The sequence below is a fragment of the Megalops cyprinoides genome, chromosome 4 (genome assembly GCF_013368585.1).
Source record: "Megalops cyprinoides isolate fMegCyp1 chromosome 4, fMegCyp1.pri, whole genome shotgun sequence".
NCBI classification, from domain to species: Eukaryota; Metazoa; Chordata; class Actinopteri; order Elopiformes; family Megalopidae; genus Megalops; species Megalops cyprinoides.
In genome coordinates this window covers 8938032-8963955 of record NC_050586.1, presented here as the reverse complement: position 1 = coordinate 8963955, position 25924 = coordinate 8938032, and the positions used below count along the sequence as shown (strand labels likewise).

The window sequence follows — 25924 nt, the reverse complement described above, 5'->3', positions numbered from 1 at the left end:
CCACCATAGACATGATCGACCTAATGTTGCACATTATGTCTGCTTGCTGTAGAAAAGTGACACGCTCTTGTGCAGCCTATCATTTTCGAACTGCCGGGATCTATATCCCCTGGACGCGGTGGCCAAAACCGGCTCATGACCGCATGCGTCGCGCGCGAGCAGTTTAGGGTTTTCCGTGAGCATGGTTGGAGTTACTCCCAAAAAAAAATATATATATATTTTTTTTTGTTTCTGGCTCTTTTGCTTCTATCGGAGGCTTTTGCTGTACTGTTCGACAGAGCAGATGAACACGGGGCTGGTGAGTGACCCAAATCCCTGCCCACCTTGCACTTGAAGTCTCCCATGCGTGTGATTATCAAGGACCAAAGATGCTCACATAGGTCGTATTTATTTATAATTAATAATTATAGTTATAATAGAATTTACAGCAAATTCAAATATCACATACGCATTTAAATAAACCGTCACTCAGTTGCCACGTCATTGTTTCCATCTCAGTCAATGGCTAACTGGAATCAAACACAGTGCAACAATGCTTTTACTAAAAGAATACATTAAAATTTCAGTTTGGTAATATTTTATAAATTCGTTTAAGGCGCATGATTTGGCAGTCCCACCACTAGAAAGGCAAAGATATTAAATTGCAACTCAGATTAACTTTTAACGCAGTTGCTTTGGTAAGTAGTCTATGATATGCAGTTGCGATTTGGGAATTATCTATTAGGAATTTTCCGGCGTAACTAACAGGTGAAGAACAATTGGAGAGGCTTCTTGCTGCAGTTAGAGAAAAAAGCTGAACAATTTAACGCTCCGACTTCAAAATAATTGCAAAGAAGCATCTTCTCATTTACCATGAGGACCGTTGCATCCGCCTTTTCTATTGTGAAACGGAGTACCCCAATCAGCTCTCTCCCAATAGGCTGTAGACTAGAAAGAGGTACTAGTCCGCGTGACATTTTCGCAGAAACAGAATTTGAAAATATTATCATTACGTTTACATATGATCACTACAATTATTTTATGAATTTATGATCTCCTTGTTCTTGGAATGTTAGTTGGGTACAGTTTGAACAGTGATTCGATAACACTAAGCACCGAACAACTGAATATGCCTTAGGTAATCATTCAGGTTATGTGGCATTGGGGAGGGGCATCGTGTAGAGATCTCTCTATGTGCCTCCCCCTGGTTTCTTTCTCCCAATGAGCTTGTGAGTGACACTGTGGAATATTAAAATCCTTAGCCCCTCCTTCTTACAGTAGTCCACTGCTTACAGTCCTCTTTGACCACAAATTAAAGTGCTGGATTGAAATTTGCCTGCTACAAATGAATATCACTGAAAGTGACTGTGATATGTGTCAACTCTGACTTGCTGTGGAGAACTGGACTTCTGCTGGAACAAGTTGAGTGGGAAAGAAATAGACAGATAGTGTGGAATGTTTTTTCATATCACCTGGTTTGTGTTTATTATAATAGTAGTGCTCATTTGCTCATATCCAGTATCATCTATCATTCAACAGAGGAAACGGGAAACTAATATATTGCATTCATACATTGATTATCCATCCTTGAATTCATTAGTTTTGTTTTACTGAGTGGAGGTTCATCATACTGTGAATAATTTTCTAGGCTCAGGAGAGCAATGTGAATGTCTAAGCAAAATAGAATAAGGAAAATGATGTCTATCTAAAGAATGAAAGCTATGCTCCCTCATGCTTGCCTTGTAATTTTTAATTGCCTTTTAACATTGGCACATACATCAATGGTTTCTGACTTTATAGATAATTATGGAAAATAAATGAAAGACAAAAAGAAAAAGTAATAACTTGTGTGGCTGGGTAAAAGACTATTTGAAAACTGCTCTCCCCCATCAGACAGGAAGTCAGATTTTGCACTTATTTGAGATAAATCAAACTCATGACTTACTGCAGATCATAGAAGTGATCTTCATGTATGAGGCCACAATGTTGTGCTTTTATACCTGAATTTTGAGTTGCACATATTTTTGGATGAATTTCCGAAAGGGTGTAGGGGCAGGGAGAGAGAGATCCAGAGATCTGGAGCTTCCAATGGTAATTAAAAAGCTCCATTAGTTCCATGCATGTATTGAGAAAGAAAGCTAAAACTAACCTATTTACTGTCTACCCAGATAGTTTATTTTATGCTGAGCTGTGGAATATGCCTCAGATTCATAATGAAGGTTGTTTGTTTGTGTCTATATGTGTCCATGTCTGCGTACATGTGCTGAACTTTGTTTTTTTTTGTTTTTTTTTTTTTATTCAAACCCAGGAACTGTTCTGAACAAACAGAACAAAAAAGGAGAAAAATCAAAACTGATTGGCGTAAACTGTGTCTTGGGCAATTAGACTATACCTTTAACAAGGAGAGGTTCCATTATCTTATGGTCTGTGGTAAAGGCAGTCTTAGTTTAAATTCCCACGTCCTGGTGGCCTCCAGAAGCCAAGCAACCCCTCCACATTGTGTGTTTTTGATCCATATTAGTGTGAGTTACAGGGTCCCCCTTCAGACTGCCTCATCTGTAGTACAGAATGTCATAAGAGCATTTGCCAAATGTGATGCGGAGCTCTGGAATTGTTGGCCTGTTCTATTCCGTAGCTCTGCAAGAGAACTGTTCCAAACTCCCAAAGAGAAATCAGTGTAATATGGTTGCGGGGGAAAAAGGCTACATTACAAGGACATTTAAGTGCTCTGACTGAGAACTCACAGCAGTTTTGGTGTCAGACGTTGTCTAATTTAATTTGAGTGCTGTTTACTCTAGCCTGAAGAGACAAACCATTAGTGCTGCCATTGTAAACTATCATAAGTGGATGAATGGTGGTTTTGATTTGATGTGGGATCAAGCCTCTGTTTAAATGTAAACAGTCATTTAACGGGGCTTACCCTTGATACTCTTATTGAGTGCGGATGAATACATTAATCAGTAAAGTCTTAAAGTGAAGGCAGTCACAGCACACAGTAATATAGATGCAGCTGTTCTCTTGAAGATTAAACCGAGACATCTTGTTTATTAAACAATATGCTTTTATGCACTTGGGGATAATTTGCAATCAACCTTATAAAAGCTGTGCACATTTTCATTTATTTATTTATTTTTTAGTAGATAGGAGGACTCTCCAAGTTGTTACTTAAGAGGAATTTTTGTAGCAAAAGGCACCAGTTCTTGATAAACTTTGGTCTGTTGCTCAGTTGGTAGTACTCTCTACATGAACCGAATTGTAAGATTTGTGTGTTACAGAAGAGGAAGAAGAATCCAAGTGGGTCTTACAGTCCAAAGGTCAATTTAGTAGATATGAACCTCTGTACAATCAAAGTGAGAAGGTTGTATGTCATGTGGTTACAGCAATTTTTTATCTGGCTTGGAGTCTGACAAAGGGTTTGCACTCAGCTACAGGCTGAGCTTGTTGACCCACCATTTGGACATCCTGAACAGGAAAAAGAAAGGGGGGGGCATGTGGTGGAGGAAGGATGCCACAAATAGCTGATATAGAAAGGAAGAGGTGAGTGTAATTTTTAGTCATGGATGGGATTGGGTTGTTTAGGTTTGGTTAAGTGCGTATGAATTGTCTGAAAATCTTCCTCCTGAATTTTCGCTTGGAACTTTAATATGTGACTCTTGACCAGGGTGACTGTAATGTCAGTATGAGAGGGGATTGGGTTGTGTTTCTCTCCCTATGGCGTGATGTTCTGTTCAGGGATAGTATTGCTGTATAACTAATACATTAACTGTATTATTGACACAGTTCCCTTATGTGCGTTTTCTCGATTCAAAGGAATCAATGAATGTTAGAAATTTGGACATTAAATGTTTAAAACTTTCTTTTCTTGGAACGTCTAATACTGATATGTGATACAACCCCGCAATGCCTCATAACGTTGTTTCGCTCACCCTGGCCACGTGTCATATATTGATGTTTGGGCTGTGGAAACAGCCCAGGTAGTGTAGAGGTATACAGCGCAAACACATCCCCCTGCACCCTTATCAGATGCTGTTAAAATAAAATAACCCAAAAAAACACTTTTTAGGAGCTCAGTAAGGTGCTTCAGGCCTGTACATGTGTTCAGTTCGTTCTGCAGTGAGGCGTGTCTGGGGAAAGGAGCGAGTGGCATGCTGACCCACGGGCGCCGCTCCTTATCTCCGAACTCGGCTCACACACTTACCCCCTGGGCTGAAATGTGGGAGTTTTGTGGAGCGTGCCGCTCAGATCCCCGCAGCATTCCGCTGTAAGAAATACATGAGAATGAATGTTGCATTACTGACCTTTTGATTGTGCTGGATAGGGCTGGTTGCTGGGCTAAGGGGTGAAAGTCTGGAATGAATCAGCTGGGGAGAGGTGGTGGTTCATACTGAGCAGCTCAGAGGACCTGTTTTTTTTTTTGCTATGGGCTGCCTTATGGGCTGTACTGGAGATATCGCTAGGATTGCAGAGGATACCAAGTTTCATGATTGTTTAAAGATGTTTACCGCTAGTAGTTTTCGAATAGTTTTTCCTTTTTTTCTTCTTTGCTTCCTATCCTTTGTTCCCTGGTCTTCCCTCCAGTTTGTCAACTGATTGTAGATTTCAAATCTTTCACTTATTTGTGTGTGTGTGTGTGTGTGTGTGTGTGTGTGTCTATGTGTTTTGTTTGTATTTCTGTATTTCTATCCCTGGGTTATCCTGTGTGTTTTTTGTGTATGCGTTTTTGTGTACCTTTAGGTGTTTCTGTGGGTTTCTCTGCCAGTGTCTGTGTGTGTAATTTTCGTTTATTTCGTATTATTTTGATTTTCCTGTGGGTGTCTCTGTGTTTCTCAGTTCGCTTCTCTGTTTGTATCTCTGTGTCCCCCCTGCGTCAGCCTCTGTGTATCTGTTTGCGTTTCTCAGCACACACCTGTGGCGGTTTCTGTGTATCTGTTCCTCAGTGTCCCTCTGTCTCCACCCTACTGTTAGATGCATATCTCTGCGGTCCACAGAGGTGTAAGGGAGTTGGGGAATGCAAGGTTATAGGGGCAGCTCTCTCACTGTGAGGCTCCAGGCAGGAGTTAATTGGCTTGCTGTGTCTGACAGGGGCTCACAGGGGTGCACCCCACCCCAGCCCGGTCAGTGAGGTTGGCTGCTGTGGAGCCTCTCCTAACCCTGCGTGGTGCCAGTGGTGCAGAGGCGCCCCCTGGAATGTTCAATTTTGATTGAAAATAGGAATGACAGATCTGAGGCTTGATCGTCGACACCTTGCTCTTATTTGTGTATGTGAGTGAGTGTGGTAATGTGGTTATATGTGGCTCGCTGTCCAGGACTTTCTCTGCCGTTCTCCCCCGATGGTGGAATGAACTTCCACACTTCATCCATTCTGCCAAGTCCCTCTCTGTCTTCAAGAAACAGCTGAAGACACAGCTCTTCTGCTCTCACCTGAGCACCTGAGACACTACCCCCCTAAAGGAACTTCTCATGTTTCAAACTGTCTCCTACTAAACTATAAAATAAAATTATATATATGTATACATAAAAATGTAATCTAATGGTTTAACGCACTTGTTAGCTTTGCCTGCTTGTTTGAACCTTGCCTGGCCAACCATTGAAACCTGGTCATGCAGTGCTTCTAATATTGATGACTCCATATGGTTTCTCTCTTGTGTTGTATTGTACCTCACTTGTAAGTTGCTTTGGATAAAAGCATCTGCCAAATGAATAAATGTAAATGTAATGTAAATGTACAAAGGTCACAGTTATCACTATTGAACGGCATACCTGTACTAATACAGTGATAGTCTGAATCACTCTGCCTAAACCAGAGGAGAGGAGGATATTGTCTTGACTATGGGGAAGGAGAGGTGCCTCTGTATTTGGGCAGGGAATCCTTACGCTTGGGTAAGAGTCAGATCTGTTTATAATGTGCTCTCTTGTTAAACATGTTAAAAGAGCAATTCTCCTGAAGGGATGTTGTTGATTAGTTTTGCCTTGATGTTGATATTCTGGGATGGATGTGTGCTGTCTGGAAAAGTGAGAGAGAAAAAGATGAGAGAGTTGTGAAAATGGCACCTCTGTACATTCTGTGTGCACAAGGTGAGTAAATGACTGAAAAGAATCTGTGGTCTCGCCAAAAAGTTACTTGTTGCAGCACACAGTCTCACCTGCAACATAACACAACAGTTGCTACATTTGTACTGTTTGGACGCAAAAGGAAACACACATATGTTTACATATACCTGTGCACACACAAGCACACGCACACACATACACACACACACACAGGCATGCACACATCCACACATGTATCCACACAGAAGCACTCAAGCAAGAAACTCTAACAGGGCTGTATCTGGAAAGTGTAAGGAGGCAGTGGAGGCTGGTAAAGAACAGGTCTGACAGTTAGACAGAGCAGGTGAGGTTAGATCCCAGCTCAGAGGAGCGCAAATTAAAGCAAAACCACTAACCACCTCTTACAGATGCATCCAGAATGCAGATGCTAAAAGATGTCAGAAGTGAACTTGTGTCTTTATGAGAGATTTGCATTACCTTTTTCAAAGCTTGTAAGGTGTTGTAAACTGTAGTGTAAAAATAGGTGTTCAAGGCATAATTTTGCCAATGATTTTATTGTTGTGGCAGAGCGGTCATTGCCATCTAACATCTGCAACAGCACACACAGCTGTCAACAGTACAAATGTGCAGAAAATTATGCTTTTGAATGTTTTCAGAGGTAGCTTGTATTTTGAGTTTAGAAAACGTGCATTCACCTTCTCAGTGTCTCTAAACATGCTATTGATACTTTACCTAATTTACTCACACCATAAACAAGACATATAAAAGCCTTTGAGGCAAATATTGACAAATGACTGACCCCTTAACAGAGTCATGCCCCCATTGTTACTGCTCCTCTGTAGTACAAGGTTGTAGGATTGTTAGGTAGTTAACGTAGCAAGCTGTCTACTGACAGAGGTTCAGACCCTGTATTGGATAACAATTGGCATCTGCCTTTTTCCAATAGCAGCCATGTTTTTGCATAAATTTTCAAAAAAAACCCAGCGGTGTCACTTGATCTCGCCTGTTGGTGTCACACGTCTGTATCCTGTTTCTGTTGTTTGTCTCTGTCATCAGCGCTGCTGTTAAAACACATTTCTGCCTGTCACAGTGTCGCACTTTTACACGTTTGCCTCATTTCCACAGAGGTTAACAGTGCATGTAAAACTGTGAAAGAGATAACTGAGGTGAAATGGATTGTGGGATATTAACCTGATTCTATCCCTCTTGTTCTGACTCGTGTTCAAGAACGTTATGCTAATGGGTTTCACACCCTTCGCAGCAGATAGTAGCCCTCTAAATCATGTTTACATTGTAATGTGAACTTAATATCACCGTAGTCACAGATTATAAGCAATACAGTGACAACAGTCTGAAAATACCAGGAGGTACAGATGATGTTGAAAATAGATTTTTTTCTCCACACAGCTGGTAGAGATGGTATATTTAATTTAGCACGCTTAAATGCTTCCTTTCCTCTAACACAGGATTGGTTGGGCAAGTTTTGGTACCTCCCATCCTCAGACCCTGTGACAGGACAGCTGCAGATCAAGGAGGCTCTGACCAAAGCCATCAAAGCCATGCAGAAGTGTGGAGGCCTGGAGGACACATCAGGAGTGCTAGGTGTGTGAGTGTGTGTGTGTCTCCAGATGAGAACACCCTGGTGCTGATGAAGACTCCATGCTGCTCCTTGCGAGACATCTCAGAGTCACAATCAGGCCAGTAGAATCATTAACTGCCCTCCCAGACCGGTTGAGGCAAAAACAACTGTCCTGGAGGTACACTCAAGTGCACAATAGGAAACGTGTCGCCTTAACAATGCCTGAACTAATGATTACCTGATGGATGTTCTTTTTCCATTCAGGATGCAAAAGAACAACTCCTGTCCTTGAGGGCCACAAACTGTGCTGGTTTTCAGTGTTTTTCAGATCCTAATTACTTAACAGAAACCTTTATTGGCCCAACATGTCAGTGTTCACCTGGTATGTCAGGAGGTAATTGTTGGTAATTGTTGAAAGGTAGCTTTCTGGATTTTACTATTCAAACACAGTGGTGACTTAACCCAAATGCAGGCTGTACACAGCCATTGAAACTTGTCCCCAGGTGTTTCTAGGCAATCTGTCTTACGTGTTTGGTAAAGTTTACTAGTAATATTTAATGCACTATATGAATGATCTGTGGCCTAATATAGCTGAAATGCAGCCGTATCAGAATGTCAGATCGCTGCCTGCCAAAGAAAAGCCAAGTGGTTTGCTCTGTGATGACCATGCTGGCGACCATATTGGACACAGTGTCTCAGCTGACTTATTCTTTTGGCACTGATACTGTGAAATATCCGCTGTAAAATATATAGCAAGTCAGATATCCCCCTCCCGGGCTTGAAACTGCCCCGAAGGAGAAAGTCTGTGACTGTGATGAAGGGCGATGTTGTTGGAGGTGCTGAGCCTAGCAGGAAGATAAGGTGGAGGGAGAGAGGTAGCTTGATCCCCCTCTGGTGTTGTTAAACTCTCCCTGCCTCACCAGCTGCATGTCAAACGCGTGATCCAAGTTGTTGCTGTCGATTTTTTTTTTTTTTTTTTACCCACCTTAGCCGTACAGTGAGACCCGTGCCAGAGCTTGTTAGCTGTCACACACTCAATTGGTTAAGAACAAGTCTGGGAATGGAACGTTTCCCTGATTCCAAGAAAAATAATTGTGTGACACCTACAAGGTGCTGATGTCAGGGAACAAATGGGATTCTTGTACTTGCAGCCTAGAATGAGCTGACTCCTCTGGTTTGCTGGGGAACAGCATTTGTAGACGCACAGCTCTCGGGGGTGGGTTGGGGGCGAGCGCATTTTTGATTGTGACATCAGAGGTGACAGAATACTTACACTTCAAGATTTTGGTATAGTTTCTGAGTAAATTAATCCCTCCAGGCATACATTTTTTTTTTTTTTAAAAAAAGGTCCAGAAAGTCAGTATGTTGTACTTTACTTTCTTCTTCCTGCTTTCAAAACAATATACCACAGCTGAATTTTGTTCTGTGCTGCATGATTTATATTGTGCAATTAATTGGGCAAAAAAGCACAAAATATGTGAAATATTCTGTATTTTAACAGATTTTCTCATATTGTCATTGCTAGTATATCTGTCTTTCTGTTAAAATAAATTCATTTTGCTTATAGATATTGTATGTCCTCTCTTTGATTTTTCATGCAGAGTTAGTATTTATGGTACAGCACAGTTTCATTCTGTCATAGTACCTCTATGTACACAGTTATGAAGGGATAGGTTAAAGATTTATTATTCCTTAACAATAAATAACAACAAAAAATATCATATTTGCCCCACAGGAGCTTAGAATAATTTATAGGTTTTCTCTAAAAAATGTCAACAATTATTTAAAAATTTACCCTGGGGAAAGAGTTCAGTTCCATCCTCTGAATTGTCTTAATAGGTACATGAATGCTTGGTATCTTCAACCAAACTCTTTCTTTGGGTTTTAATTGCCTCACAGCCTAAGGGCCTTTTGGTAGAAATCAGTGAAGGACATGTCTGTAGAACAATGACATGGAGATAAATTATTAAACATTAAAGTTTTATCTTTTTTCATAATACACCAAAGCACACAATCAGCCTTGATGTAAGTCCTGACTAAGTCAACAGGACATGTCTTCATGTTTAATATGAGCGAAAACTTTCACCTTGGCACAGCGTTAATATGCATGTGAATGAGCATCTGAGTCCTCACTTTCAGTTTGTTTGAACATCCAGAAGGTACTGCTAAATCTATTCGGTTTGTTCTATTAGTGAATGATAATTCAGTTCTAGGCAGGGGTCAGACTCATACTTTCTTGTGTAAAAATGATGATTGGGGAATTCCAAAAATTAGTTTCCTGGTGATCTCCCCACGTCTGAGAGCTGCAGCTGCTCTGGAGAGTTACTTTGCTTGCGAGCTGCGTTTTGCTTTTAATTGCTGTGAGCGGCGTTCTGCTCTCAGTTGCCGTCACTGGTGTCTGAACAACCTTGAGTCACAGAGAAGGCGAGGGAACTCTGTGGTCCAGCGTTGATTTAGGTTGCATTTTCCTGGGTATGAATGTCCTCCAACATAAATTTTACACCTACATGTTCATTTGAGAGAGGTGAGACACCCTTACAAGTTTCCTTTATCTGGTTATTTTTTTCATGGGATAATTTATTCCATGAATATGACAAGCCATTCCACTGTGGACTTAATCAAGGTTCCCACTCAAAAAGGATTAATATTTTCCATAACATTTATATGACAGATTTTCAATGATCATTTATATATAAATATTGCAACAGCCAGATTTCAATAGAGGTGGACAACTTGATGAGAACTACAGGGAAAAATGTAGAAAGAAATACTCAGATGCATAATATATCATATGCATATATAAATATAGTCAGTGAGAAAGGGAAGATGAACTTTGAAAGAATGAACTTTATTATTTTAGATTTGGGCAATTTTCCAAGACTTCTCAAGGACAGTGGCATATTGGACCACTGTACATGACTTTAATTGTACATGAGAACCCTGTGTTTTCATATTATGGACATTGATACCAATTAATTTTCATTGTTTCTTTTTTCATGTTTTTTGGATCCCACTTATAGGATGCGGTCAATCCCAAAAGAGTCACAGCTGCAGGGGTGGGACACAGTGCAAGCGCTGATGTGCTACGCACTGATGGTTTGGAGCAACATCGTGCCTCTTGTGTGAGCTTACAGGTGGTGAAGCAGACATCCTGGTTGACTTCACCAAGATCGACCACAATGACAGGTACCTCTTAAAAGACCTGGGGGCACTGTGTCTTCTACCCAGAGCACTTTACCACAGGGGACACGCACTTCAGTGGCATTTCACCAGAGGATGTTAGGCAGGATATCATCTTATGTGTCAAAAAATGTCATCACCTCTGCCACCTCATTACTGTATGCCATCCTGTCTGAACAATCTGTTTGTCATTTTATCTGTGTTTTGTACCTTTGTTGTTCTTAATGTGTCAATATGTCTCAGTCAGAAAGCTGGTGCTTCACCCGTAATAAGACCAGACAAAATTTACCTATGTGTGCAGAAACTCTATAATGTCTTTAAAGCTATAGATCAGCCTCGCAGTGAGAGTGCAACAAGCCTCCCGAACCTTATTTAATGAGGCATAAAGCATGGGCCACGCTGTATCTCTGCCTCAGATTTACAGGGTCATATGAAGAGATGGGGGGAGTCCTGGTGCCAGATATCTCTAGCAGGTGAGCCATGGTTTTGCACTTTGTGCTCTCTGATGAAGTCTAGTACATTCCAAACTGATGTGACATAGCAGTACTTTTGAAAAACAGCTGAACATTTCAAACCCGCTGTGATCAGACTGTGGCCGTGGTCACTTCTTCTGAAATGTGCTGTATGGCCAGGTTTTGTTTTACTGTGCCGTATAAATAGCTGTCTTGGTTCACATTTTTTTATATCACATTTTGATATTACTCCCAGGCTGTGGTTATATTGAGCAGGTATGCTCTGGTGAACATGCACAAATTCCTGTTGTTCTCAGAAGGACCCACAGGAACTGTTTCCTCTGAGGGTAAATCCACTATGTGAATGCGTCCAAATTTAAACTGGGTACAAAATGAGTGCACAACGATCTGGAGAGCATCATAACAGGAATTTTAGGTACCCCACTCCAAGTATGCAGCCCACCTCACCACCACAGTTGACCTCACCATGAGCTGTTTTACACAGCACTTGTCTCCTGATGCACTACAAAAGAGCCAATGACAATTAGAGTATTCACTTATTTTTCACTGATGACAGCCTTATAACGTTTAAATGCCAGGAGAGTTGCTATGAGGCACTGAGGAGTGGTGAGCTGAGGAACTCTGGTCTCCATTACCTGACCGGGCAGGCTTAAGCCAGTTAAGTCCTGTCGCTGCAGACTCCACTTTCAGAAAAACAACATACAGGTGGTAGTGCCCAGCCTGGGCACAGAGCTGGCACTGCTACCAAATTAGCCCCTCGGGAGTCCCAGTACACTCTCTTTTACACTCCATGGCCTTACAGGTCATTTATCAGATGTCAGAGTGATTCACACATACCCCAGCAAACACCTGACTTTTGTTTTTTCTCTAATTAAGTGTTTCTCTTAGCCTGCTAATGTAAACTTGCATTATTGATGACGTACTTGGTGCCTGTATGTGTACTCTGGCTGGCTGTTCTGTTAATGTGGTGCTAATTTATAAAGCATGTTTTGCTGCAGACTGCATGGACTAATTAACCGTACGGTTAAGAGTGTATCAGAGTTGCAGAAGAAATTGTCACCCATCATTCGGCTCTCACTGAGCTGCAGGTGACTGTTAGGCCGCTGCATTGCTTGTGCCTCAGTGGGGGCCATCTTAATCACAGAGTAACAGGTCTGACCGCCAGGCAGTTTCAGCTGAGAGACAGATTGAAACTCATGGTGGGGAGCAAAGTGAAAATGGACAGTCTTGCCTTTTAGAGTGGGATCAGTGTACATTTTTTGTGAGCTTTTTTTCACTTTGATAAAGGAAGTCTTGAGCGGAGCACAGGGAGCAAGCCCACAGAATTGGTAACATGAGCGATTTAGTACCTGGAGGACCAGAGATAAATCAGAGGGTTTGCCACTGCCCTGCCTTTGATAACAGGGGGAATTGAAGAAGAATCCTTTCCTCAAACTCAGAAAAACAAATCTGTAAGAAAACAAAAGGAACATCACACACATGCACACATACATTTTGTGGAGGCTATGTCTTATAAATTTACTGATCAGTCTTTTAATCCTGAATGGTAGAAGACTTTTGTTTTAGTGCTTCTTTTTGCTTGTTTACTTCCTGCTTTCCCTCAAATTTCACACACGCACTGATAATAGCCTCTGGATACATGTAAAATGTATTGCTTGTCATTGCTTTAAATCATAGGGCACACCCATTGCCATAAAAATATGCTTTCCACACGCCAAATAGATTTTGACAGCAGTCACTCATTCATCTCACATTTAGTACACTTTTCAACATGGTCTCATGGGCACATTTGTTGTCATACCTCCTGGTCCCTGGCTGTTTTCTGTTTTGCCAAAAATTCTCAAGTTTGCACTTACTGGTTATAGTCCACAGATCTTCAGAAAATACTTTTTGTTACCCAAGGTCCTAATCCCAGCCCAGTAAGACCACCTCTCACACATGTGCATAACTTGGTGTCAGGCATTGCTTCATAATTTGTACAGTCTGGGCTTTACCTCTTGATCCACACAGTGTGGTCATTTTCATCACTCTTCAAAGTACTCACCGTAGCATTTACCTTTCTGAACCACTGTTACCATAGTTTACAGTAACCAGGATTCCAGTGTGAATGTCTCATGGTTTACTTATAACTACAAGCTGGTTTTATTTTGTTTGCAGAAATTATTGTGTTGATGAAAGTGCAAGCAATAATGTAAACATGGTTTCTTCTTACTTTTATAAATGTCTATGTTTTGTTTTTCAAACATAAAGGCCTCTGACATTACCTCTTTTCCTCTTCCTGTCCTAGAAACTCATGGGATGGGTTTGTTTGCAGTGTGTCTTAAGTTACCCCTGTTCCTCTTCTTGTCCCAGAGTATCATGGGATGGATCTGTTTGTAGTGGCTGTACATGAGTTTGGTCACGCCATTGGCCTTGCACACACCTCTGCCATTGAGTCCATCATGCGGCCGTACTACCAGGGCCTGGTGGGAGATCCACATAAGTACAACCTCCCCTATGAGGACAAGGTCTGTGTCTGGCAGCTGTATGGTAAGTACAGCCACTCCCTCTGTCCTCATATATGAACTATACAGGCAGGATACATACAGAGGGGTGGATCAGTGGGGGTGTAATAGTGCAGATTGGGGCTCTAAATAGGTGCCAGAACTTCCCCTTTAGCCTTCTCCGGCTGAACAGCTGAAGCTTAGCCGGGCTGAGGTTGACTCACTGTGGTCATTAAAAACCCCTATGGCATTTATCTCAAATGTTCCCTGGTGTCCTGGCCAAATTCCCCATCTTGCTATCTATCCATTTAATCATCCCCCAGTTTAACTGGCTAAATAAGCCCATGCTTCACCACCTGACTCTAAATCTGGCTTTCTAATCACCTCATAATTTAACTGGCTAAATAAATCCCCGCCTCTCCAATCACTCCACTGGAGGCTACTCACTGGTGGTGGCAGAGGTGAGATACCTCTCACTGAAGCCATGACAAAGCAGTCTCATTCTTGTTATGTGATTTTAAAAAGAGAAACGCCGCTTTTTTTGTTGGAGTTCATCTTCCTTATCGGTGTGGATCTGCCAATGTTAGAAATTATCTTGGGTAGCAGCCCGGTATGCCGTCCAAGTGAGACAAATAGTACAAATACTGCTAAACTTTGACCCCCATGTAAAATTTTAAACAATGATCTTTCATTAGATCATTGTCAACAAAAAAGACAAGGACAGACAAGCTGTGAAAATAAACACAGCCCTTATCTTCCATTACAGTTTATGGCGCTGGCACAACTGTATTCACAGCACTTTTCAGAGTAATCCTTTTCAGTTTTTTTTTTATTTTATTTTTTGATGGTTGGGATTGAAGCCAGCAGACTGCAACTTTTTTTTATTCCTAGTCTTCAAGATGAAAATCAAGATCTAAGAGAAAATTTTCTAAAACAAAGCCCCATAAAATTGGTTAGGATAGCTCACAGCTTATCAGACAAGCCTGCCAGGCCTACGATTCCAGTGCTGTCAAATATGCAGTACGCTCTCGCTCACTGAAGCGCTCTTTGTACATGCCCTTAAACATGTAGTCTTGTTTTATTTCCTCAGCCTCATCTTTCACATGTTTTTCAACAGGCCCTAAAGAAGGCAGTGTTACAAGTGAAATCCTTTTTCTTTGACAGAAGGGCTCTTATCAGAAAACCTTTATCTACCGGGACTTGATCTGCTTATTTAAGTAATTCTAGAACCCTATACTTCACAGTAATCACCGTGTGTGGTTTTGAATCAGGATAAAAATGACTAACAAATGTCAGCTTCTGCAGATGGCCTAAGAACTACGAGGGATTTTATGGTTGCAGTGGTTTTGTATCTCGAGTGATTCTTGGGGTCAATGTCCTCTGAACAGGACTTAAGGCCACAAATTTTGCTGAGGTCCACCTTTGTATTTGGGAAAGGGGAGGAGAAGAAAGAGGACATTGATTTGGTGATTGTCACCCTGTGCAGCTATACAGGAAGTGATTCTAAGTTCATCTGCGGCACACGGACGTGGGCTACACTAAAGACAGCGTACTATGGAAGGGGGTCCCGCTGCAGCTGGATGACACCGTGAGGTGGTATTAGTACATTGTTAATTTTGTTTTGGGCAAAGCACCAGATGGGCAACTAACAAGCATTTATCCGCCAGCAGACTGAAAGCCTGTGCAATGCACAGATTAAAGATCCGAGCCTAAATCGCTCCGCGTTCAGAATTAACCCGGACTTCCCTCGGGGCGATTTGTACCAGTATCGTTTCGTTTCATTTGTTCGTGAGGACACACAGTTGCCGGCCGCGGCAGCACCGTGGGGTGGGCTTATTATTGAAAGTGAGGCTGAAGGGTTTTGGAGTAATCTGAGGCGAAGGTGAAACCACATTCTCCACCCTTGTTTATTCACGGAGTGTGGAGGCGCAGGCTTTCCAACAGAGCGTTAAATAAACAACATGCCCCCCGGCTGTGCGGGAATGGTCATTTTCGGGGCGAGATTCACTGTCAGCTAGGAATCTGGGCTGCTGTGGAGCTACCGTGCAGCGCATGCCGAGCAGAGGCTTTGGCCTGTAGGTCACAAGGGCTAACGATTCGTCCTGGAACCACTGACTGGGTCAGGTGCTCAGGTACCAGACCCAGCTCACAACTGATTGATGCACAAGAGAACACTGAGCAAAAACGATAGTCATGAAGGAAGAGCTGACACTTCCGGAGCCAAGCGGTTCCCAGCAACCCCCGGGTAATTGGAAAAGGATTCTTGTATCCATGACTACTTCAAAGACTCAGTCGGTGGAGATGATCCCAGAGCAATTATCACGGGCAGGTGGAGAGTGAGACAGGAAGATACCCACCAGGCATAGCTAAACGATCACCCCTAGTTTTTATTTTTTTAATTTCATCTTGCTGTTTCTATGTTCCTTTTTAGATTTAGAGCATGTACAATGTGGCGAGCTTTAACACCTCCACAGTCTTTTGATTCTGTTTAAATTAAAATAATTTTTATTTTTAAATTTATTTTTTATCTTGTTTAAACATGTATGTGGCATTCTTCATTTTATTATTATCCACATTATGTATGTGCTTAACCAGTTATATGGGACAGCAGTGGCTTATGTTTTATTCTACACATTTTAATTGTGGTGATTTCTGTGACACCATTGGAGCCATCTTGTTTTGTTATGGACAGAGGAATGATTTGATTTTTCACAACACAACCCGTTCCCATCAACATGACTACATAGACAACACTGGATCTAATATAACACTGGCTCCTTCGAGATTTTCAGACATAATGGGATATATTGAATTCTTTCTTCTCACTCACTCACTCACTCATTAACTCACTATAAAGTTAAATTGATGATCAATGTTTGTTTCTACTTCTTCAAGGGGAAGGAGTACTGGTGGGTGCTGGGGAGTGACATGGAGGTGGAGGCAGGCTACCCACGGCCCATTGGCAAGGACTGGCTGCTGTGCACCGATATGCAGTCTGACTCTCCGGCCCTGGAGGCCAACGGAACAGAGACGCGCTCGCACGGCCAGCGCCACGCCAGCCACGCGGAAAACAACTACGAGGTGTGCTCCTGCACCTCCGACTCGGCCACGCCCATCTCACCCCACTTGACCCTCTCCCCCCACTGCCCCCTGATCTCCTCTCTGGACACTCACAGTGACTCTCTATAGACCTATGATGACAGGACCAGAGACTCACAGACACACAGACAGACAAAAAGTAAAGCAGCCACCGTATTTAGCTTCTACTTCCCACCAGATTCCCTGCTTCCAGTCTTTCATAGAGGAATTGACACCACATTTACTCATACCTAAATGAATATCCTAGCATGTTACATTTTTTATACTTTGTGCTGATTTTTCAAAATATTAGTTATGTGTTTTTTAATTCATGTGAATTGAACGGTGAAAATGAATTGCATTTCTGTTGAAGAACGTTTTTTTTAAATGTTCATGACTGTGAGCAAGGGATTTTTCATAATTGCAATGATTTTATACATAAAATATAAATTATGTATTGCAGTAAACATCCCCCAACACGTCCTATTTTTAGTGAAAAAAGAGGCATCACGTGGATCCACATTATTTTCTCCCGGAATTTCATGATTTCTTATTCAAGCTCTCCTTCTCCTCTAAACTGGATTGATTAGTCTGGTCTGTGGAGTAATCTGTATATGCATATGTTAGTGTTGCAACTTATTAGGCGTCTGTGTTTTTCCCCAAGTTCAGCCCCAGTAACTTCACTAAGTAGGTTTCTTTATATGACAACAAACTTATTTTGGTCCAGTCTGTCAAAAGAAGTGTGTGTCTGCCACACATAGGTCATGCATCACGTTGATAATTAGAAGAAAGAATTACGAGCCAAGTCATTTCCAACAATTGAAACTTTTGTACTAAAGAAATAATGGTAAACAAGTTGTTCAGAGTGTAATGATTTTATATCACAAAGAAAATAGATAGAACTAAAATTGTATGGGAGGTTTGAATACGGTACTTCAGAGAATAGCAGATTAATCTTAATATGGGTTCAGTATTTCATGTTGTTTGCCCCAACTTTTGATGAAGGCAGATGGTATGTTTACTCAAGAATAACAATGGCAATCAAATGTTGCCAAAAGTCATGTCATGCCTGCTCAGTTATTCTGTCTTTTTGCTTTTGTTTCCCCCCATTTTATCATTTCTGAACATTAGCGTTCATCACAGCTAACATCCATGGCTGGCAAAATTTATTGCGTTAGGCAATTAGCTTTTTATGACAAACCATTACCGTTAGCATTCAAATAATGTATTTCACAGAGCAGTAATTACACAATACACTGAAAAACAAACATTCCATTAGTGCGCAGAGGAAAAACATCTGTGGGTTTGAAACAAATGGTTGCTGAGGTAACGAGCCGCTTCTTAACTGTTGACAGCATTTGGAGGGTGATGCATGTAAGAGATGGTGTGTGTGTGTGCGTTTGCGTGTGTTTGTGTGTGTGTGCATGTGCGTGTGTGTGTGTGTACACACTTGCATGTTTGTGCATTCATGTGTTCGTGTGTCTCTACACAGTATTGCATAGTGCATTAGTCACAAGCCAGTAAAATACTGTGATTTAACTGTGATTTCGATTCATAACTATTGGTACAATCTAAATTTCTTAGTTATTTTTATTTATACAGTGTTAAGGCATTTTAGCCAACAAGTCTCAGTTTTAAATAGGCCTGGAAAGAGGTCAGACACTGAAAATTGATTATAACTTCTTGTGTTCACCCCAGACACTTCACCACATCTGGGTAACATCTGGGTAACAGTGTGAAGGTGCATGCTACATCTGTCTAGGGCGTTATGATCCTGCCTAAAGAAGAAGAGAGACAGAAAGAGATTTTGTGTGTGTGTGTGTGTGTGTGTGCATGTGCGTGTGGTATGTGTGTGTGTTTGTATGTGTGTATATGTACACACTTGCATGTGTGTGCATGAATGTGTTTGTGTATTGCATACTACACAGTATTTCATGGATCATGCATTAGTCAAATTAGGGCCAGCAGTTGGACTGAAGACCTTTAATTGAGGCCCGTTCTGTGTTATATCAGAGAGAAATTGTTATTTCCAAAGTGGGTCCACTCCCACAGTGGTGCAGTGGAATCTAAGCTGAGGCTTTCTGGAAAACTGTGATTGAGGGACATGGTTTGGGTGGGTTTAGTTTTAACTGGGTTTAATGCAAAGCCAAACAGCCAGAGAGATATTATATGGAAAAGGCAATCATGAGTAGGGGCCTCAGCATGGCATGGACTCTTGGAAACTGCAGAACTGAAGAGTTCTGGAGGCCATGCTGGCCTATAGTATAGTTGAAGAGTGACAACATCACAGGTTCAAAAGGGTTTGAATCAAGGTTTGGAGGTACAGCCAGTCAGAGCTTTGATTGCCATGTTGCAAGTATGACTTTTATAAAACTTTTATAAAACTCTCCACTGTTGCGAGTGATGTTCATGATGCTTCCCCAAATACTGACAGAGTGCCTAGTAACAAGCTTTACTCAAAGGACAACCCATCACCGTGCCTCTTTTCCGTTGTCAGGAGAGAACACTGACAGGGGCTGTGAGAGAGGAGCCCTCACTGCTGGTTTGTTCTCTCAGCAATTTGACATCACTGACTGTTGAGGGTTAAGGGTCATGACTTCCCCATCCAAGGGAGATATTCTTTGATTCCAGGAGCAAAACAAACATTGTTGCAACAACAAGACCCTGTTACTGTCCACAAGCAAAGCTCAAGCAGTCCTGGTATGAGTCCTGTCTGATGTATTGCATCATGTGCGCAACCGCGTCCCATGACTCCTACTGCCTCTTAGAAGGGGAATGACAAGCTGGTCTATCATAATGTCACACAGGTCAAAACAGAGGATTCCAACCACTCAGAGCTGAATAGACCCCTCTCTCCTTGCTCCTTCCACCTCCAAGCCAGCTCCTTTCCCATCTGCCTCTTTCCAAGAAAACCATCTCCATCCTCCTCTTACAGTCTAAGTAGGGTTTTCCCCTAAAGACGTTGTGAAGTTCCCCTCTGGACATTCATTAGTGGCCTCTGCCCTTTGATGGCACACAGCCTGCCAGCCCACTGTTTTACAGGTGTCACAGCCTCTTACTGTATAGGACTACACAGAAAGCCAAACCTGAGGACTGCCTCCACATGCACGCCAAAACCAACTTCTAAACAGCTTTCACAAGAAGCACCGGTACCCTGTCACTCTGAGTGTGAGGAGTTCGGTCAACGCAAGTTTCACAGGGCAGTGCATCACTTACCTCACTTACCTCTCAATCGAAAGAGGTTCACCACACCCTCTTCCTCTGCAGCTCGTTCAGTTTTATCTGCGAAAACATTTGAATGAAATAAACAAATGAAGCTTAACCAGCTGGCGAGCTGCGAGCAGCTTGTTTCTGCTGCACTGAGACATCCGGCTGACCCAGATTCTCAAATAGCACTGACACACGGACTGCCTTTTCTGAAGGGTGGGAAAACAAATATGGAAATGAACTGAGCATGAAAAGACCTTTTAAAATCCTTCAACATTTTTCTCTTTGTTGCTTTATCTGGTGTATTTAAAAGCTTCAGGACGAGACATAAAATATATTTTTTGGCTTTCTTTTAGATGTTTTTCAATGGTTTGAGGGAGGTTTATGGCTGCAATGACCTCTTTCTCTGGATGAGGAAATAGATTGTTTCGGGTACTGAAAAGTGAGGGCTTAACTGAAGTTTCGGGTACTGAAAAGTGAGGGCTTAACTGAAGTTTTCCGTTGGACATATTTCAGTTTTGATGTGTGGAAACTCAGAAAAACTAATAGTGTTTCTTTATGACTCGCCTAAAACCATCCTGTGATGTTTAGAAAACCTGTAACAATTTCTGGGAAAACTTTTGGGTACATATATTACACATACACCCAGTTAGCTGTCCATGGGTAAAAATACATACTTGGCATATTTGAACAAACTACCTTTGTACTTTAGGACTGCTGTTATTATGAGGCTACTACAACAAATGGACCTCCTACTGTTTAGGTCAAAGGTCAAAGGTGAGAGTTTATAATGTTGAGATTGGAGGGTTGGAGGGATCAGGAGCTTTAGACCAAGCTCACCATTTTCAAGGTCCAGGAGGCCATGATTTATTTTACCCTGTTAAGCTGTCAATGTCACAGACTTACACAAAATTGTTTTCTCTTCAAACACATGATTTCTGCCTTGTTACACAAGGTCATTGTGTTCTTGGTCACTGTTCCTTTGTTTAGCTCTTTGATGCTGTGTGTGTCTTGAGGTAATTAAAAAGAACACAGAGCAGCAACAAGCCAAATGTCACAGTGCAATGCCACTGCTCTCCTGGCACACCCTGCAGGGCTAGAGGACAGTCAGTTATTAAAACAAAACCATGTGGAGGACATTTCAGGGTTTTTATTATGTAATCTGCCCTCTCAGCCAGAGAAGAGAGTAGGGCAGAAAAACGCTTGAGTTGCACATATGCTTAGTAAGCAATGCTGGGGTAAAAGTTACAGTGCACCCAATCTTTTAAAAAAAACCTTTTAATGTGACAGAAGGTGTATTACAAATGTCCTGGGTGGTTTGCATCCTAGCTAGGCCACAGTCCAGGAAGGTGGACATTCTGACTCAATCACAGACTTCCTATGAAGACAGTTAAACATATCACATTAAATATGAAATATAATAGTTGGAATGTATTAAATAGGTTTTCACTCAACACCCCTTTGATGAACCATTATTTGTTGTCATAATACCTGGCTGTAGTTTCCATAATAATTTATCACTGATTTACACTGGTGGAGGAATGTTGTCATACTCCTGGACAAAGTACTTCCCTCCATTCTTCCAGTAAATTCAAGCTTTGCAAATGATTTACTGAGTGTTTGAGGATATTGAGGACAATGAAAGAATGCAATGGCCTGGTTATGGGAGTCTGCCAAAGTGTTGATGCACAGATCCAACCAAATGTCACGTAAACAAAGTGTTTATTTATGATAACATAAAACGATGCTGATTTTTGAGCACACAGAGTAGTACAGTACTTTAGAGCCCAAAAGGCTGCTGGGATTGTGCGTTTGTGTCCACTTGTAACTAATTAATAACTACAATAGAGGGCGCCAGTGAGTGGCTCACACAAAATTATGCTTAGTATTTCCAGATACGTTGACCACCTAAATGACGTCTATAAACTCGTGTGGTTGGAAAGTATCTGCGCAGTGTAAACATATAAGGTTTAGGCACATTGTTCATATTTAATTACATTCAAAAGATTAAAACAATCATGCTGTGTTCGTTTTAATTTGAACTGTTCCCACAAAATCAATACTTTCAAACGATTTCATGTTCTCTTGAGATTACAGCACGGAAAATCCCAATTAATTGAAGTGTTAAGGTCTACCGGTCTTCAAGAAAGAGGTGAATAAGTTCAACAAGTGAGACAAAAGAGCTGACGTTGGTGGTTTGGGGTGGTGCTGTGTCCCGATCATCTATGGGTTGCTATTTTAGTTCAATCATTGATGTTCAATTACCTAGCTAAGTCAAGAATTTTGACAGTATGAATAGCTATCTCTCTTTAAAATTAGGTGTCTGTCGTCTAATATCAGGTTTCACTGGTGTATTATTGTTATTAATATTAACTTCATCCGTTGTGTAATTAAATACGCAATATTTATATACCCTGTCGTGACATGCAGACTTCCTTTGACATCAACTTAGAGGGGAGGGGAAAAAAAAAACTTGCGCATGCGCAAATGCTCTCGGCTACGAATAGCTTTGAGAGGTCTTTGTTTTAGACGTACAAGCAAGCCAGCTAGCAGGCTATACGGGATAGCTCTCGTAGCAACACTCTTTGTCAGCATCACGGGAAAGACAGAAAACCGAATTACAGGAATAGCGAGAGACGTTTAGAAACGAACACGAGTAACGTTAGTTTATTTTCCGCAAAAAAATATAACGCTGTTTTTTAGGACCGTGAGAGAGTTGACACTTCCTTCTGTATACAAACAAAACCGAGTCCGTTGTTCTTAAGGTAGACTTGAGAGTTATTTTGATACTTTGTAGTTAGCAGCTAGCTCTAGGCCACTTTTGTTAACGTGCATCATGATGATGTTTGAAATCATGCGAAGACAACGTTAAAAGGAAATTTTTTATTTCCTTCTCACGAGCTAACATGACAGAAGAGGGGTACTTTTTGAGCGAAAGGCAGCCCATGGAATGCGAAGGAACATGGCAACTTTTTTGCTGCCTGGAGTTTAACGGAGGCGAGTTGGGTCCAGCTAGAGAGAAGAGCCCAAGATCCTGATTTCATCCGATATATATTTTGTTGCATCAGTTGAATATTGTGGAGATGGAGACCGTGGGGAAATTCGAGTTCAGTCGGAAAGACTTAATAGGACACGGCGCGTTCGCGGTGGTGTTCAAAGGCAGACACAAGGAGGTAATACGACAACATCTGTAGCTAACTAACAAAGGTTATATCGCAATGTAATAATTCTCAAGATTGCAGGATTCATAAAGTCATGTCTTTTAACTTTCTTTTGCCATCGTACTGATCGGTTGTGTCCGAGTTAATGTGACATTAGCTAAACCTCGGCACTACTGTGCACATAGATGCAACCTGGCATACAATACGACCTTAAACAAGAAAGGCCTTTGCTGTTAGCTAGCTCGCCTGCTAGGTTGTGGTGGGGACAAAATAAACCTAGGCTGGTAGCTGGTAGCTACGTTCAAATTTTAATAGCTGTTAGCAGCAATATTTCAATGACTGTGCTAATTTAAAAACCTGTATAGGGTTGTATATATCGTTAGCTAGCTAGTTATATTGAGTAGGCATAGTCAGTTATGGGGCTGCAGGTGTTTGGGGGGGGGGGGGGGTTGCCCAGAACAAAGAGTTTTTTGGTACATGAAAATAAATAAATCAATTAATAAATAGTTAAGCCTCCCTAAGAAATGTGTTGTTTATTATTTTTTTTTTCCAGAAACATGATTGGGAAGTGGCTGTGAAATGCATAAACAAGAAAAACTTGGCAAAGTCACAGACACTTTTAGGAAAAGAAATTAAAATATTAAAGGTAAGAATAATTTTTCAATCCTGTCACGAGACTTTGCCATCATGGTTTGTTACTGTTTGAACATCTTGCTCCATAACATGCCTGACTATATTTTCACTCTTTCTTTTTTAAGGAGTTGAAACATGAGAATATCGTTGGGTTACTTGACTTCCAGGTATGTTTGCTATGTACTCAGACACAAGACCAGCAATGTTTGTGCACTTGACATTTCTTTGAGTTACTCTGAACAGCAGCATGCCTAATTCTTTCCACTATTCGTAAATCGCAATTTTCCTCGTTCTAGCTTGTTGACTCGTTATCGAAGTTATGATATTCCTTTGCTCTTTCGCTTACAAGTACAATTGTCCTTACACTGCAAAATCGCCAGCTGTTTGCCATGACCTATATCCTACCTCGTAATGTGTATTATGCTTCTGTTGGCGGCAGGGAACGGATTTAAAGGTGTAATATTAAAATCGGGTCGTGTGTGTGTGTGCGCGTTTCGCAAGCAGAGTTCTCAGGCCTCGCAACTCTACCTCTTGTTTTTGGGCATCAGTTTAGAAAGGTGCTGGCTGGATCCATTAATCTTTTTAATGTGTAAATGTGATGATCTAATTATTTGTGTCCACTCTCGGGCAATTCTGACGATGTGAAAACAGATCTGCGCAGCGCCTGTTCTGAAGTGACGCTTGCGAACCAGCAGCCATTCTGTCTTGTTTTCCTGTGGCCCGCTGCCATCACGTGTTTCCCTGTTGACATTCCATGTGCGCGCAATCTCATTGGCTCAGAACGGTGTTACTTCATTTGGAAACATATCGCACGGCTTTCCGTGCTTTCGCTGACATGCAATTGATTGATGGACCATACAGAACTCTTTCAGTAATTGCTGATTATTGTACAGTGGTTTGAGGTGTTTGATTTTTTTATAGGCCCCATTTTTAATCGAGAGAACGACGATGAAATGCTTACAATTAGAAACAGTCGAAGGGGTAAACAGTTGTTCGGTATGGTTAGGATCATCTTACCTGTTGTTTAATTCATGACTTCCCTAAGTGTATATAGCGCTTATTACTTATAAAATAGGGTTTTAGTACATGCATGGCCAGGACACAAGGTGTCATTAACATGTGAGTTGTGTTGGTTTTTCAGGTGGCGCTGGCATGGTGACTAGATTTCTTTTTTTGGTGGCAGTGTAGCATAGTGGTTAAGGAGCAGGCCTTGTAACCGAAAGGTTGCCGGTTCGATCCCCGCTGGGACACTGCTGCTGTACCCTTGGGCAAGGTACTTAACTCACAATTGCCTCAGTAAATATCCAGCTGTATAAATGGATGACATTGTAAAGAACTGTAACCTATGTAAGTCGCTTTGGATAAAAGCGTCTGCTAAATGAATAAATGTAAATGTAAATTTCTAACTTTTCTGTGTCATCATCAAAGAGCTCTCTGTGCATAACGTCTGAGAGCCTTGAGCTAATTACAGGGGTGGTGCGCATGGTGTCAACACCCTGTGTAAAGAGATGTCATTTTAGGGCTGCGGGGTTAGGATGTGGGTGAAGGCGGCAACACATCATTATTCATCTTTGCCACAGGGTGCCACACCGAAAGAGCCGTGCAGCGCACTGTGCTGTCCAGAACATGCTCAGCTAAAGTTTGCACACACGTCTGGTTATTGTGGGCAGACGTGTTTGTGCTGTCTGTCAGTGACATAGAGGGTGTTGGAAAACTCATAAATATGCTTATTAATAGAGCACTGACCTCCCCCTCCTACCAAATCTCTTTGCCCTGTCAGACATTGTTTCAGCGTGGCAGTGTATTTTGACGTCACACGCTGCAGTTCTGCGTACAGTGATGCAGACGGTCAAATGCCATGCTATAACAGGGTGACACGTAGGCTGAGAACCAAAATTTGATGTCATGCTAGAGTATTGAGCTGTTTCTTTTGTTGGTTGATTGTTATTCCCCTTTGACTCGCACAGCATTATAAGTTGAGGGGAGGGGGGAGGGGGAGGGTGATGAGGCAGGTGGAAAAAATGCTGCTTGTAGCTGTCCAAAATTGTGTTTGTCATGGCTTGCAGTCAGGATTTACAGAGAGTTACTTACGTGCGGTGT

The 25924-nt window shown here is 41.7% G+C and overlaps 1 protein-coding gene and 1 pseudogene across 4 annotated transcripts in view; both read left to right on the top strand.

The window, feature by feature from the left end:
* Nucleotides 1–6023: 6023 nt before the first annotated feature.
* LOC118776083 lies at nucleotides 6024–17514 on the top strand (annotated as a pseudogene).
* A 5057-nt stretch (nucleotides 17515–22571) lies between these two features.
* Nucleotides 22572–25924, top strand: part of ulk1a (unc-51 like autophagy activating kinase 1a) — a 29731-nt gene continuing 26378 nt past the window's right edge. For all 4 annotated transcript variants that reach the window (XM_036526498.1, XM_036526496.1, XM_036526497.1 and 1 more), the window contains exons 1-3: nucleotides 22572–23203; nucleotides 23745–23837; nucleotides 23950–23991. In XM_036526498.1, coding sequence (XP_036382391.1) covers nucleotides 23114–23203; nucleotides 23745–23837; nucleotides 23950–23991 — 225 coding nt within the window. In that variant the 5' untranslated portion in view covers nucleotides 22572–23113. The remainder of the gene's footprint in view (nucleotides 23204–23744; nucleotides 23838–23949; nucleotides 23992–25924) is intronic.